Raw genomic sequence first — 15215 nt, 5'->3', positions numbered from 1 at the left:
AAGTGGACCCAGGTGCTTGAGCAAACTCAGTTTCACAAATTTTTTTGCCTTTTCCTGAAGCAGGAATAACCCAGACTGTTTTCCCCTGTGTATTTATGAGCACTACAGGAAATTTATCCCTTTCTACAGTGTGTATAAGTTTGGATTGTGCTGCGCCAGACTGACTGTCAGATTCCCTAGTGTTTACTTAACAGGTGGCTTCTGCTAAATGTGTGTCCCAATGTTTGAAGGTCCTGCCACCCAGTGTTCCTGGGTAAATGGGTAACAGTCTGTTGTATAATTTCATTCTTCTGGAGGCTGGTGCCTGACAGAGAGCATGATATTCCCACTCAATGCCATGGTCTTTGGCTCAGCTGTCTATGATGTTGTTTGGGAAAGGAATCCCACTAACTCTTTCTGGAATTTCTGGGACACTCTGTCACCTTCTTTGGGTTTCCTTCTTAAGGCCCACTGTTCCTAGTGGTGATATGGAGTACAGGCTATGTTCTTTCTCCTTTAGTGGTTGCTTCCACCATTAAAAGCACATGACACTTTCCTTGGCAGTTTTGGGGGAGTGTGATACAGTCTATCTGCCCAGTCTCACCATATTTCTATTTCAGCTGTCGTTCTCCATACGAGAGAGGCTTTAACCACTTGGCCTGTTTAATTGCAGTGCATGTTTCACATTCATGGCTAATCTGTGCAATTGTGTCCATGGTCAAGTCCACCCCTGGATCATGTGTCCATCTATAATTTGCATCTCATCCTTAATTATCTGAGGTGTCATGGGTGCACCAAGCTAGAAATAATTTTCCCTTCTGTTCCAATTCTGATTCACCTGAGTCACTTCAGTCTTAGCCGCCTGATGCACTTTCTGGTTGTTCTGAAGTTCCTATCTGGCCCAGTTCTTGGGTGTGTCCATCTCTAAGGTATTTTCACAACCAGGTTCTCATCTAGATGGCAGTATCTTGTTACAATGTGGCAGCTCAGATGGCCTCACCTTTGTGCTGCCAGTTGCTCTCCTTTCCATCACTGCAACCACCCCACAAAGCATTTGCCACTGCACATGAGTCAGTATAGAACTAAAATACTGGCCATTTTTTTCATTCAGCAGTGTTTAAAGCCAGCTGGATGGCTTTCTCCTCTGCAAACTCAGTTGATTCACCTTCTCCTTCAGTGACTTGTCACAGGAGACTCAATCTCTGCTCCTTTCCAACAATGTGGCAGAACAATCAGTAAATAAGGCATATTACTCCTCATTTTCTGGTAGTTTATTAGACAGGGTGACCTCTTCAGTATGGGTCACCTTCTCCTGTAGCAATGTTCCAAAATCTTTTCAGGCCAGTCCTTGATCACTTTCAAGATTCCTGGACAATCTGGTTGGTGCAGTATTGCTGCTGGTGCACCATTGTGGTAGTGACTGGCTCCTGATATTCTTCAACAACCCCACAACAGAAGTGTCCTCTGAGAGAAGAGGCCAGGCAGACAGCTGCTTAAATTTCCTTTGTCTCCAAGGCAGCCGGTGATACTCTTTTGGGCCCTTGAAATATCCTCTCCTGAGATAGTCTGTGCCAAAGATGCATGGAGCCTCTGGGCCAGTCACAGTGGTATGCTTTTGCCACTCATTCCCAGTCAGGCTAGTCTCAGCCTCCAGTATAGTCAGCTGTTGGGATCCCCCTGTCACTCCAGAACTACAAATGCTTGATGGCATTATGGCACACTATGCACTAATGCTATTAGAGCCTTATTCTCCTGTGGGTTTGACATTCTAGGCCACTGGATCCACACAGTCCAGTGAACTTAACTGATCTTCTTCTCCCAGTGACGGGAGGCAGGGGCCCTCTAGTACTGGATATAGAATTCTCCATCCACTTCTTGTGAAAAAGGATTAGAATTCTTCACCATAGAATCAGAAGTAAGGTTAGCCATTCCACTGTGTCTGGGGAACTGCCTACTGGAGACTGGAGCAGCAATTTTCCCGGAAGAATCCACATTTGTGATTGTTTTTCCTTGCAGTTCATGTGCCCATGCCTCTAGAGTGGAGGTGGATTTTCCATCTCATTTTTTTCATATCCTTTCTAGGATTTCTAGGTTTACCCACAGGTAAACCCACAGGATTTTAAAAACCTTGGTGTGTACCTACCCTATATCCTCTTTCTTGAGCAAAAGAATGCTGTTAATAGCTGTGAATACTGTTAATAGCTGAGATAGTTGTCTGTACAGCTAAGGAGTAGAACCTATCTTCTTTTTGTTGCTGGAACTCCTGGAGCTGTTTTTAATACTTTTTAAACAGGTTTTTTCACAACTGAGAGGCAAGTCCATAGGTAGGCAGAGAGATTTTCTTTGTGGTCCCAGAGTTAGCAAGCTGCTTCATGCACCATAGGTACTTCTTCATCTCTCCAGGTTATTAATGCCAATGAGTTGGCACATGATGATAGTGCACTACATATGCAAGTATCTACCATGTGGGTTATGTGCACTGGACTTTGTCTAGATCTGTATGTGACTGCACATTCTTTGGGTCATAACAAATCAGCTCTAGTACAGCTAGCTCCCTCAGGTACTAGACACTTCTCTCACCATGGTGGTCCACTTGCCTGGGTGACATGGAATGTCTTCTTTGAAGACCTTTCTTTCACAACTGAGAAGCAATTAAGTGCCACACACCTGCTTGTTCCCCCCTTACTGGGGTAGGGAGGAGAATCTGAAAAAAATGTAAAACTTCTGGGTTGAGACTGGAACAGCTTAATAATTGAAATAAAATTAAACGGAAGCATAATATAACAATAATTATAATGAAAAGGGAGACAACAAAACCAGAAAAATAAAACTCAGGAGAGAAAATTGGTGCACAATGCAGTTGCCATGACTAGCCCCTCCCAGCCCCTCCCATACTGGGCTTGACATTGTTGTGTGGAATATTCCTTTGGTCAATTGTCCTGGCTGTGTCCCATCCCCAGCTTCTTGTGCACCTGCTCACTCAGCATAAGAACGTGAAAAGCGCTTGACTTAGGTTAATGACTATTTGGCACAACAAAAACCTCAGTGTGTTATCTCACACTAAATTCAAGACACAGCACTGTAAGAGCTACTTGGAAGAAAAGTAACTCTATCCCAGCTGAAAGCAGGGCAAATGGTTGATTGTTATATAAAGGTACTATAATTTTCTCTTTCCCTGTTTCCTTTCTTAAATCTTCACAGGAGAAGCCTTGAAGAAGGAAAATAAGAGTTTGCAAGCAGAGGATAATTTTTGTCAGTCTGCAGTATCTGAAGCAAGTGGACCAAGGACTGAGGTAGAAACACAGCTAAGTGTAGGTACACAGTCTGTTACCTCTTGTTTCGATTGCATTGTTACTGAAAAACAAGTTATGAGAAATTATTTTTGCCCGTATCATTATAATTGAATGGGCTCAGGACCATAATGTATATAAAAGACAAATGGTTTTGTTGCTTTCTGTGTGGGTGTAATGCTTCCCACTGATGTAATGCTAATGACTAAGCTGGGTTGGTAGTTTTTCAGTATTTTTGTTCTATTTTTGTTTTGTTTGTTTGCTTTGTTTGGTTTTGGGTTTGTGTTTTGGGTTTTTTTTTGTTTTGTTTTTTTTGTGATGGGGCTACCACCACGTAGGCAGTCTGTGCCACAGCTGTCAGCGCCTGCAATCTGAGCTATTTACTAGCAGATTATGTAAAGGAGATTATTTCAACTGTCTCTGAGATTAAAATGTTTAGAGAGGCTGTTTTTAGAGGTACGTGTCCATGTCACAGTTCAATACAATGACAAATATTAAGTTTGCTTGGAGAGTTATACATTGTCCGTACAAAAAGACTGCAGCTTTCTTTGTATTTCATATAGCAACCAGATTACAGCTACGCGTGGACGTGTGGTCATGAATATATTTGGGTCATTGAATATTATGAAGCTCTTCCTCTATTTCATTTGTGTTCTGAGGCCACACAGGATGTGCTTGACAGTCATTTGTAGCTCCAAATACCATGAGCATGGATTTGTGTGCTTTAGGACTTGTCTGTATTATTGACACAACCATGCTTTCATAGAAGTCAGTGCTTTAATTAAAAATGGGAAATAATGGCTAAATCAATACTCTCAGCTATTAATATTTAAACTTTAGATTTGGAATTTAAGTCAAGTTTTCCCAATTGAGAAAATTAGTATTTCCCAAAGCAAAATGGACAGAAAAATAGTGATGTTTTAATCTCTCAATGACCAGACGCAATAACTCTTAGTTATCTTTCTTTTGTAACAGTGTCTTTAACCTCATCCCTGAGTTTTAGATAGATTCCAATAATGATATCAGCGAAATTATCTAAAAACTTAACATGTTTTGGTTATAGAGATATATGGGTATACTTGCAGAAAATAGCAGATTGATAGTAGTTCTTTTGATTTTTGTTGCTGTGAGTTAAGAAGTAAAACCCTGCCTCTTGCCTTTTTCCAGAGGAAAAGACAGTAGATACCAAAGTGCCCCAACTCCTCATAGGTTGGTAAAACTGCTGGCAGCTCTACAATTGGCATCTGCAGTATCTATAAGCAGTTCTGCAATGGTTTGAAAATTGTTGGACCATCTAAGAAAAGAAAATACTCCACCTTTCCCCAAACCATGAAAAAACATTCCCCAACTTTAATGTTCAACTTTTTGCTTAATGCTTCCTATTTTTGTGTGTTTTGATTCTAGAAGCATTTGTTGTTAGTCTACAAATTCTTATATATTTAAAATTCACTTGAAACTACTTCCAACAGCAGAATGTAGACATTGCCACTTTTTGCTGGCCTTCTTCCACAGTATTGGAAGTGAGACTGGAGAAGTGGACCAGGATGCTGATAATTGCTGTTCCAGATTACTATTAGCAGCTAAGAAAAACCAACATACATAATTTTATTTTAATGTGTACAGCTTGTACTCACTTTAGTGTATCAAGTGCTGAATCCTCAGCTAAGCTGCAGAAAAAATTTAAGTATTGGGATGGTGTGGAGAAACAGGAGACAAAAAAGCTCTAGGGCAAGGGACCCAAGCAGCAGCCTCTTGTGCTGACTATGCATGTAAGCTGCATTACTGATGAATCACCAAGTTCTGTTTTTTCCCATTTTTTACATGGCTTGCCATATCCTGTTGCATATAATGATAAAACTAAAACTATAAGATAGGATACAAGTATAAAAATAAGACTTTGCAATTAAATTTTGCCAACCAGTGTAGTGTAGTCCCTTGGGTTTATACAGAAAGGGGAAACAAACAGAAAGAGGCTCCTATAATTGAGTTACATGGGCACTTGTTATAAACAGAACTGTTAGGAAAAAAACTTTGGTAGCACTATTGTTTATAGTGACATGTCACTTTCAAATCTTATTGTCTACATTGAGGCCAAAAGTAAAACACAGAAAAACTAGTCATCCATTACATAAAGATAAATTTAAAAAAAAATACTAAATTTGTTGAGGCAGAAGACTTAGATATAAATGAAGAATTATTGTAGCTGCTGTTTTATAGGATTATTACTATGAAATAGTGCTTTAGGAAGATGCAGCCATAGGTAGGATTATGAAGCTATTTTCGTCAATTCAGAAAGTTTTAGAATAACATTAGCTTTGCTTTTGCTTCACAGACTGACTCTCAAAAAGGTAAAGAATCAACAGATGTCCATGCAAGTACATCTGAAGGTAAAAATAACCTTGATTATCAGTATTGCAATTACTGTAGATCAATAATTTTGCAGGCTATTTTGCAGCTTTACATTTTACTTCATTAATAAGTAAAGTATATATAAAAACAGGCTTTCCTCTAAGGTGCTGAGACTCAACCCATTAAACTTTAAGAGGAATTCAGATAAAATTGTTATGAGTCTTGGTAAAGAGACTATTCAGAAAAAAAGTACCACAATGAAATGCTGTTTTAGGGGCACTCAGTTCCTTTCCTGAACTATTTTGGGTGGGGAGGTTATATGAATATCTTAGACTGAATTTGTTCACTTGAATTTTTTTTTTTGTGTGTGTGTGTGTGTTATTCTCCTAAGACCCTAACACAGCTCATGTTTCCATCTGGACACGAAGCAGTCATTTAAAGCGTCAGAGGCTAAATAAAAACAGACAGGAACCTGGACCTGAGACTTCCCAAAGAGATGAGGAAAGTGCTCTTCAAGTGTCCAAAAGCAGGTACTTGGAGCCTGTTTTTACTGATTTCTTACTTTGTTGCTTGGGCAGTCACAAACTACAGCAGTGTCTCAGTGTGCAACTGGTATTTCTTCTCCATTCTTCCTACTTTACTTGCTTGATTTTAAAATTACTAAAATAAAGTCTGATACAAGAAAGGAAGAAAGAAAGAAAAGTGAGGCATCAACTGAAGAATGATTGCACCAAAATGTAGTACCTGTGAAAGCTTAGTAGATACTAGAAGTAACAGGAAAACAGTGAAGGCTGAGAGTGTTCTGTTGTAACTGAATCTGTACAACGGTAAAAATATTTGTATTCACAGCATAGTTTCTTGAGATAATATATCTGGACTTGTATCCATAATACTCTGTGTGGTCTTTGAGGAGGTACCCCTTCCTGACTTCTTGTTACAGTTGGTATATTGCAGTAAAATATGGTCTGACTGGTCAGTTTGGGAGCTGGTTACTGCTTGTCAGCTAATAACAAGTGTTACAGGGAGCCATATGTCTTCGAAGTAAAGTCTTTTTCTCAGACAATATTTTAAACCATCATATCTGATCTAACATCCTGAAAAAAACAAAACAAAACAAAAACACTTCCAGTTTAAATAATGTTAACCTGTGTAACAATTATCAGATGTGGATGTGAGGAGTAGTATGACTTATGTACCATAACAGTTCTTACAGGACAGGGCTTGGAGTAATAATTTGCACTGGCTTCCATTCAGAATACCTATTTTAAGTAAATAAATAGCCCCTTCGTCCCTCAGACACACTGTGCCCACCCCATCCTGCTCCGTGTATATGTCTCCCTCTCATTCTTTTCCAAAGAAACCTACTTCAACCCCCGAAGCCTCTTGACAAACTGAAGATAACTTGATCATTTTCTAGGAAATCACTCAAGCTTGTTCCATTAGGTTTCTTTAAGCAGAATTAGTTGTGGGGTTTTTTTATGTGAAGTTGAGGCCTTCAGCTAGGTACGTACTGCCTAATTTTTGTGTTTAAATTACTCTGTGGAATTACAGATAGTGTATTGCTGCACTGCACTGTCAATGTACTTCCCTAAGCTGGTTCAAACAGGTGAAGTGGCACCGTTTGATGCTGCCACAGCTTAAGAAATGCTGTGACTACTAATGATTTTCTAGTTGGTATGGGAGAGGACTTACCTGATGCTGGATGTCAAATTTTGGGCCTTGCAAAATTGTGTCAATGAGGTGTTGCTGTTACACAAGATGTTACATGGTGTTTTTAAGCAGAGCTAAGAGGAATGCTAAAATGAAGGCAAGGGAACAGGATATCAGCTTGGTTCTTTCCTTCCATGCACATCAACAAATGAAACAGGGTCTTCTGTTGTGGACTTTCTATGGAGTCTATGGATTTTCCTATCCTTCATCTTAAGACTGGCACATAGGACAAAACCCTCCAGTGCTGCCTTTACTATGAGATCACAAGGCAGACTCCTGCAAATAGATTGCATGTACTTTTTTCTTTGCTTGTATGTAATAGTTTCAGTTAATCTAAATTTTGTCATCTCAAAGATGAGAACTGAATGTTTGAGTTACTGCTATTACCCTACAGTAGTGGGGCAGTGCATTAGCACTTCATATTTAGCTGTTTGCTAATGTAATCTGTAGCTGATGGCAACTTCTTCACCCATAATGTGTTTATTGCCTTGAATTATTTTCCAGTCATGGTCTTTGTAATATCTGTATTTTCAATGATTATACAAATATAGTTTTTCATAATTCCTAAATTTGAAACTGTTTCTACAGTGGGGTTGGGGGGAAAAAGAAGCTGCTGCTTTTCTTACCCCTTTTTGGCTTTCAAATATGTAATACTTCAATACTTTCTAAATTTAAAATAACAAACTTAGAGAAATTTCAGACTTCTTTCCCATAAAATGGAAGTAAGACAGATATCATTTTATAATTGCCAAAGCAATTTTTCTAGTTGACATTTTTTTTCCTAATGAGGAGTTAGCCATTTTTAGATGCATTTAGTTTTCTTGATCCGTATTTCTGATGGCAAGAATGCATTACAGCACCTTATAATAGGTCATGAAAGAATTTCTCTGCTGAGATCACCAAAATTAGATGTATCACACTAAAAGATGTATCTTAATACCTGCTACAGGCCGGAACTTCTTGCATCTGAAAGCTCTGAAGACTTAGTGGAAGTGCCTAAGGTGGATGCTGTTGAGAAGGATGAGGAAATAATTGTTGAAAACGAGGGCCAGTCTGTATTAGAAGTGGAGATGCATGTGTCGCCCTCTGAGAAACAAAGTGAGACGGAGGTGAGCTGGATGGAATAGCAATAGCAGATAAATTTGGAATACAACTACAGTTTCTGTTAAATATGGTCCTTGCTACCTTGCTCCATGCAACTCTCAGCTCTTTGATTTTTTGCACCAGTGCTTCTTAAGAAGTGTGTCTGAGAAGTTAAGGCTAGTACAGAATTAATTTCAGGGAATATTTCACTGTACGTATTTTGAACAGTAGAGTTTATAGATCTTCAGTAAGGTGAGTTTCTAACTTGTCTACCATCCTAATTTTCTTCATTGATTTCTCCTAATAAGAAATTCCAGAGAACTGGAATAAGGTCAAGATCTGACCCAGTATCTCTAATTTAAATAAAAAACCTGTTTATTTGACCAAGTCAATAGCTGTTATGCTTCAGTGACTTCTCTTGGCTCTTCTTGCTTCTCCACTTAAAACTTCTGTTTTGGATTTAAACATCAAGTTTAAATCCAACTTCTATCTTCACCTTGTTAACAACTTGAATTTAAATTTCTGAATATTCTTTGTGCGTAGCAATGCCCTCTGGTTTTTATGTTCTTACTGGTGGATGAGAAAGTGGATCATACACGTGTTGAGATCAAGGAGGGACTGCAGCATGCATGCATGTGAGATGCACAAAAACTTCTTGTCTTGGCTCCTAACAGTGTAAGCTATGGTCAGAAATTTAGTGCAGGTGACAACAACAAACTAATACTCTGGTTAAGTTAGCTAATCTACATTAAGTTCTACCTTCTCAGTTCTGCCTTCTCAGCTCTAGGTATCTGAGCTATCTGCTTCTCATATTAAGCTGCAAATTTGGATCACATATATGGCAATTAGTGCTGGGGAACAATAGCTGGGCATACTCTTGACTTACAAATGTGACTTATTTTTTTAGGAAATGCCATCAGAACCTCTTAATGGTGAGGTAGCAGAAGAAACTGGTAAGACCTCACTCATGGCTGAAGGCGAAACAATAAATGAAGTTCCAAGTGGCGAATCAAAATTGCTGTCTGAGAGTCAAGGAAAGGAACCCGTAACGCTGTTTGTTCCATTAATCCTTGAGGCTCCAGCAAAACCTCCAGAAGGCACTGAATCAGAGAAGGTGAGAGAACTGAAACAAAACGTGAAGTCATTTTTACTACAAATTGTATGTATCTTGCAGGGTTTTTTTTTTCTTTTGTTAAGTAAACAGATAGCAAGTAGTCCCTAACATTGCATGAAATTATTGGGAGAAGTAATAATTAGGCCAGATGATGTAAATCCATAAAGAGAATACACTAACATTTCTGTCTCAATGTGCAGAAGTGGGACTTACATGCATGTGATACCCAAAAGAAAGATATGTTTGCAGCCGTTTGTCTTGAAATTGCTGTTTCTCACTAAAATACTGCTTCGAGTGAAAAGCCACATACTTATTTTGTCTAGCAATTCTTGCCTGATGAGGTGTACAAATAGTCATCTACTGCTAAAATGCCTTTGCTTTCAGAACACAGGTTTTACTGGTTTTTTATTTATAGTGCAAAAGCAGATTATTATATGCTAGCAAAATGATAATTACATTTGTCTAAAATAATTTTTTTTCCTTGAGATTCATATCAGAGTGCTTTTTCTGTACCTCAGTACTATTTTGAATAATTTGAAAATCAGAGAGCAACTCTGGATATCAAATGCAGGTCACAAAATAGTCTTGTGCAAAAAGGAGGAAAGGACTGTTTTGTCAAGCTATGTGTGTAGAATTAAAAGCCCACTGAATGCTGAAGTATCCTCTGAGGTTGCTAGCTAGGGGCAGTAGTTGTTCAGTGTCTTGTACCTTCAACTAATTGTCCTTTTGATTGTCTTGGCACCCTTCACCCATAGGTTTTAAATGAAAATGATTCAGAAATGCTGACTGAGGAAGTTACATCCGTAGAGAAGGAGGGCACTGAAGAACAGCAAGAACCTGAAAAGACCAGCACTGAAGATGCAGCTGCATCGGCATCAAAGGAAGAGCCTTCTGACAATGGCCTGCCCAACTCTGTGGTAACTGAATCAGCAGAAGAATCTGTTTCTGAAAACTTACCTTCCTCATTAGAAGATCAAAATGAGGAAGCAGGGCAGAACTCACAGGAGGCCCCTGCTGCCTTGAGTCAGAGCTCGTTGGTAATGGTTGAACTTGAGGGTGTTTCTTTTCAGCAGCCTTCTGGACAGGAAGCACAGAAGAACCAGTTGGAAGAGCCCTCAGAAGAGTCTCCAGAGCAGACGGATCACTACATGCAGACAGTGGCAGAGAGGGCTGCTGACAGCAGCTCTGAGGAAGCAGAAATTGAGGTACCCATTGTAGATCGGAGAAACTTGCGAAGAAAGGCCAAAGGCTACAAAGGTCCACCCAAGAAAAAAGGAAAGCCAGCTTAAAAATGAAACAGTGATAATTCATCTATTTATAAGAAGGCTATTTTGTGTAAAACATTAGGGTGTAACTGCACCATATCCAGCACAGGACACATTTGTTTAAAATTCTGGGTTAGATTTCCTCTTGAGTTCATCACCTTTCCTCAAGTTTTGGTTTGTTTGTTTTTTAAATTTAACCACTAGAAATTGAACTTATTCATAGTATGAAAATAAATAGCCAGTTTCCTCCCTTCATAATGGATACATGCTGAATAAATACAGTTGTGCTATCAAAGGGAACAGTTTGTGTATTTGAGGTGGCAGTCATGGAATTAAAATGCAGTGTGAAATCCTGGCCCTGTCAAGGTCCCTTATATTGCTATTGACTTCCATGTCACTGGACATCACTCTAGATAATGGTTTTTTTTGATAACTTTGTGTTCTCTACTGTGAAGAAAAGGAGAACTGAAGAGAAAAGGGAAAATCCTTCTTTGCTTCTTGTTCCCTTCCCACAGGCTTAAGAGATTAAAAGAATGTAAGATTCTTCATTCTAGGTCTCACAGTGTACAAGAAGGTGTAGCTCAGTAGATCAATGCAACGTGAGCAGCACTTGTCTTTCGAGAGAATCACTTGAAACAGCTGAATAGAACCCAGTGCAGTATCTGCCATAGAGCTTCCTGATAATGGATTTCTTGCGCAAAGATTAAGAGATGCCTACGCAGTAAGCTATTTGTAGCTTCCGAAGCAAGCATTTTGGTAAGCCCAAGTTTTTCCAGAGTGTATGGAATGTAGCCTCCGTATGGAATCATTTGAACTGCCTTCCTAACTACTTGCATGTGTTGAGTGGATAGTTGATTACTTGTTGCATTACAGGAGAAGGATATGACAACTCTTGATCTTGTTTTGGTCCAAATGGAAGTGGTTCTTTGTGTTTTCCAAATACTTGGCTGGTGCTGTGGGGTAACTATTAAGATGTTGTGTCTTCCAGGTGTGTGACTCCTGTGAGCACTGACATTTCAGGTGGTTGTGATATTCATTAGTGTGAGTGTTAGTGGGTATTTCAGCAAATGCTTGTTTGCCAAACTTCTATGCCTTTAGGAGTTAGTGGGTGATACCTTGCAAATACTTCTGGTTCTCACTTTTGTTTTCCAACTTGAGTGTAATTCCTGGGATGATAGCTTCCCAGTTCATGACTTTTCTTAAAAGCAGCAACCAAACTTTGCTGTATACAGGCAGGAATAAACCCAAACTTTTCATGCTTATTTTCCTTCTGAGGTTCTCTTGGCAAACCATATATTTAACTTGCCACACATACCTAAGTTACTCCTTAGTTCGCTATGCGTTTCTTTCCAATAAATGCAGCTCCTTTCGTATTTGGCTAAAAACTCAGAAATAACAGAACAATGATTCTAATAACAGGAAATTACACCACTTTTTGTCCTGTGTATGCCTTTTCCAAGATGAGTGAACTAGTCTTTCACAGTGTCTCAAAAACAGAGGAGCTAGGTTCACTTGAATAGTTGCAATGCTGTCTTAACTTTTATCCCTTCATGAAGGTAATGTAAAAATCTGGGTTTGGATTTTTATGCTTATACAGTTTAACTCTATTTATAAGATATTTTAACTATATAAGATACATTCATACTATTTTTTTCAGCTGATGAAGTACCATGCTCCTTTTTAGTCTGTTAAGGGCAGCTTATAGAAAAAAAAACCAAACAGTTTTTAAAAAAATGTGTGTTACCTAAACTCTAGATTCAGGGTGCGTGAGATTACGGATTTAAATCTGGGTTTCTTAAACTATTGCATGTAGCTATAGTATCTTATCAACGTACATACAGATACTCTTTATGAACTCCATGACTGATAAATATTCAAGATCTTTTCTGATTGTATGTAAACATATTCAAGTGAACCTTAAGCATTTCTGAAACTCATAAAGCTTTTTATATAAAGCATATAAAACAAAATCTCTGTTATCTTCTCTATGGCTTCTCTTTTACTGCTGAGATTAATTGTTTAAAAAAAAGAAGTGGCTAGAAAACACATCTATTGCATAGCTAAGAATTGGGGATTTTTGAGGACTTGTGGCCTAAAATAGAGCAGTTGTATACAGTTTATTGCAACTCATCTTCCATTTTTAGGACAAGTTTACTGAAGATTAATCTTCTGAATCCTTCAATTGATACAAATGTATCCACTTTGAAAAAGTTAAGGATTCTTTTGCTTATGAGCTGTAGTAATTTCAATTACTTCTAGGTGCATTTTTGATATATAGGTGGATTTTTGATACATATGTTTATCACTTATAGTCCCTGTGAGGTTGGAAAACTGCTCATGGGAAGGTAATTTCACTCACCTGGCTTCTACTTTTCATGGCTAAGTTGGAACAATTTCAATTAGTGTCTTTCGAGACATTTGCAGAGTAAATACATAAATATTATGAGATTATGGTATTAGGATAGTCTGGGTTTCTAATGAGAACAATAATAACATTTCTGATGTCATTTCAGCGAGTCAGTTTTAAATACTGAACTTAAATTCACATGTGAAAAGTATACCCTTGAGTAGGTATCTTTATAAATCTAGGGTACCTGGCATAATAGCTGATGAATATAGACTTTTACACAGAATGTGGGCAGTTGTGGTGCAATTCCAATTCCAATAACCAGTACAGTCTTGAAAAATGGACACTGTTCTAACAGTGATCGCAGCAGTACTTTGAACCAAAGGACACATTTTATTTCCACAACTTCTTTGGCATCAATCTTCCTCCAGTAAATGCAGAGTAGCAAAATCAAAATACTGACTTTAAGTAATAGTTTTTATTGCTGTACTGATTGTCCCACAGGAACAGTAGTTCAATACCTTATTAATTCTGTTACACTTATGTAAGGGAACATGTTTGACAACTATATTGACGGGAGTGTTTTACCTTGGGGACTATTAACTGTCCTATTAACATCAAACTCTTAAATAATTTTTAAGATCTTATTGCACCAGCAACAAATGATTGAAACATCAACTTTATACAAGTTTGTACCAAATGTTATTACAACATGCTGTGGAACTATGTGTGAACAGTGAAAGCAAGCAGTATTATTTTTCAGCTTTATTTAGTCTAGGAATAGAGTTTAAAGAACATTAAATTGTGACTTCAGCCTTGCACTTAAATGGTAAATGGTTTTGTACTTGAATCCAATATTCGTTCAAATGTCTGTCTTGTACTGCTTCTTCCACATTCTCTCTGGGTCAATTTTAATTTAATGCAGAATTCTTGTTTGCTGTTCTCCTGTTTCATAGTCCTTCGCATGAAAGTGTATACATCTTATTTCAAAAGTGCTTTAACTTATTTCAAATTATGTCCAACCTTGCTGCTTTTCTGTACCATTTAATTTGTAAATGTCAGTAATCAAATTGATCATTTACAATGTCATTGACACTATTAGCAACAAATAGGCATAAGTTTCAGCTTCCTTCTAAGTGACTGTTCTAAAATATTACTATGGGGATACACTTCTAAATTTATTTTCACAAATGTGGTGTTAGATGTTTTCTAAACTAGTGATACCCTGTTTATAAACCTTATTAAAGATGTATTGCTATTGCATAGTATTGTACATTGGTCTTGTTACTGTGTTAATTTTTCCTTTTTTTAAGTACTGTCTTTGCTGCTTTTGAAATGTTTTGAAGTAGTAATAAACTTTTATTTTGTGATTATTGTTTGCTTGGTTTTTGGGTCCTTTCTGCTATATAGGAAGCATATTTCAAAGTGGTTCAATTTGCTGGAACTGTCATTTTACAACCTATTTTCTACAAAGAAGTTTTTAAAAAATCAAAAATTATTAATTTAAAAATCTCATGTCAATGAAAATAATTTTCTTTATCTTATGCATCAGATTTTATTTTTAAAAAGCAGCAGAATAGGCTCTTCTGAATGTTACAGCATGTATTCTGCTGTTTATATCAGTTATGCAGGTTGATGTAAACTTAGGATGTAGTTTGCTGTAGACAAGCCAACTAGAGGTGCTGTAACACACTCCCCTAGAGTGTGGTACATTAAAATGTCCTAAATGCGATTGTGTTATTCAGCCAACAAGTCATGTATTTATAGCACTAAATGTAATAAAGATTTTCAAAACAGTTGTAGGAAATTGAAGTATTCTCTTCATGTTGTTAATGTCCAGCAAAGACTAAAGCAACAAGAATTTTGCTTTATAAGAATACATGGAGGTTTATCTTTTCTGACAAAATGCCCTCTCTCTAAGCAAATAACTTACTGGTTTGTGACCCTCTCTTATTTTCAAATCACTTGTCACTTACACAAAGTAAAATGCATACTAAGTTATTAAGTCTAGACTGGCGCAATGTGTTAAACTAATGGAATAGTATGTATAATGGTTGTAGTTATAGTTACTTCCTCTG

General features: G+C 37.7%; 1 protein-coding gene across 5 annotated transcripts in view; it reads left to right on the top strand.

The window, feature by feature from the left end:
• FAM169A (family with sequence similarity 169 member A) overlaps positions 1–14949 on the top strand; it is a 39044-nt gene extending 24095 nt beyond the window's left edge. For all 5 annotated transcript variants that reach the window (XM_048292768.1, XM_048292771.1, XM_048292769.1 and 2 more), the window contains 6 exons: positions 3181–3290; positions 5602–5656; positions 6010–6148; positions 8278–8437; positions 9319–9525; positions 10281–14949. In XM_048292768.1, coding sequence (XP_048148725.1) covers positions 3181–3290; positions 5602–5656; positions 6010–6148; positions 8278–8437; positions 9319–9525; positions 10281–10814 — 1205 coding nt within the window. In that variant the 3' untranslated portion in view covers positions 10815–14949. The remainder of the gene's footprint in view (positions 1–3180; positions 3291–5601; positions 5657–6009; positions 6149–8277; positions 8438–9318; positions 9526–10280) is intronic.
• The last annotated feature ends 266 nt before the right edge of the window (positions 14950–15215 follow it).

This window comes from Corvus hawaiiensis, chromosome Z, assembly GCF_020740725.1.
Source record: "Corvus hawaiiensis isolate bCorHaw1 chromosome Z, bCorHaw1.pri.cur, whole genome shotgun sequence".
In the NCBI taxonomy this organism is placed as follows: Eukaryota; Metazoa; Chordata; class Aves; order Passeriformes; family Corvidae; genus Corvus; species Corvus hawaiiensis.
This window is presented reverse-complemented; position numbering and strand designations above follow the sequence as displayed.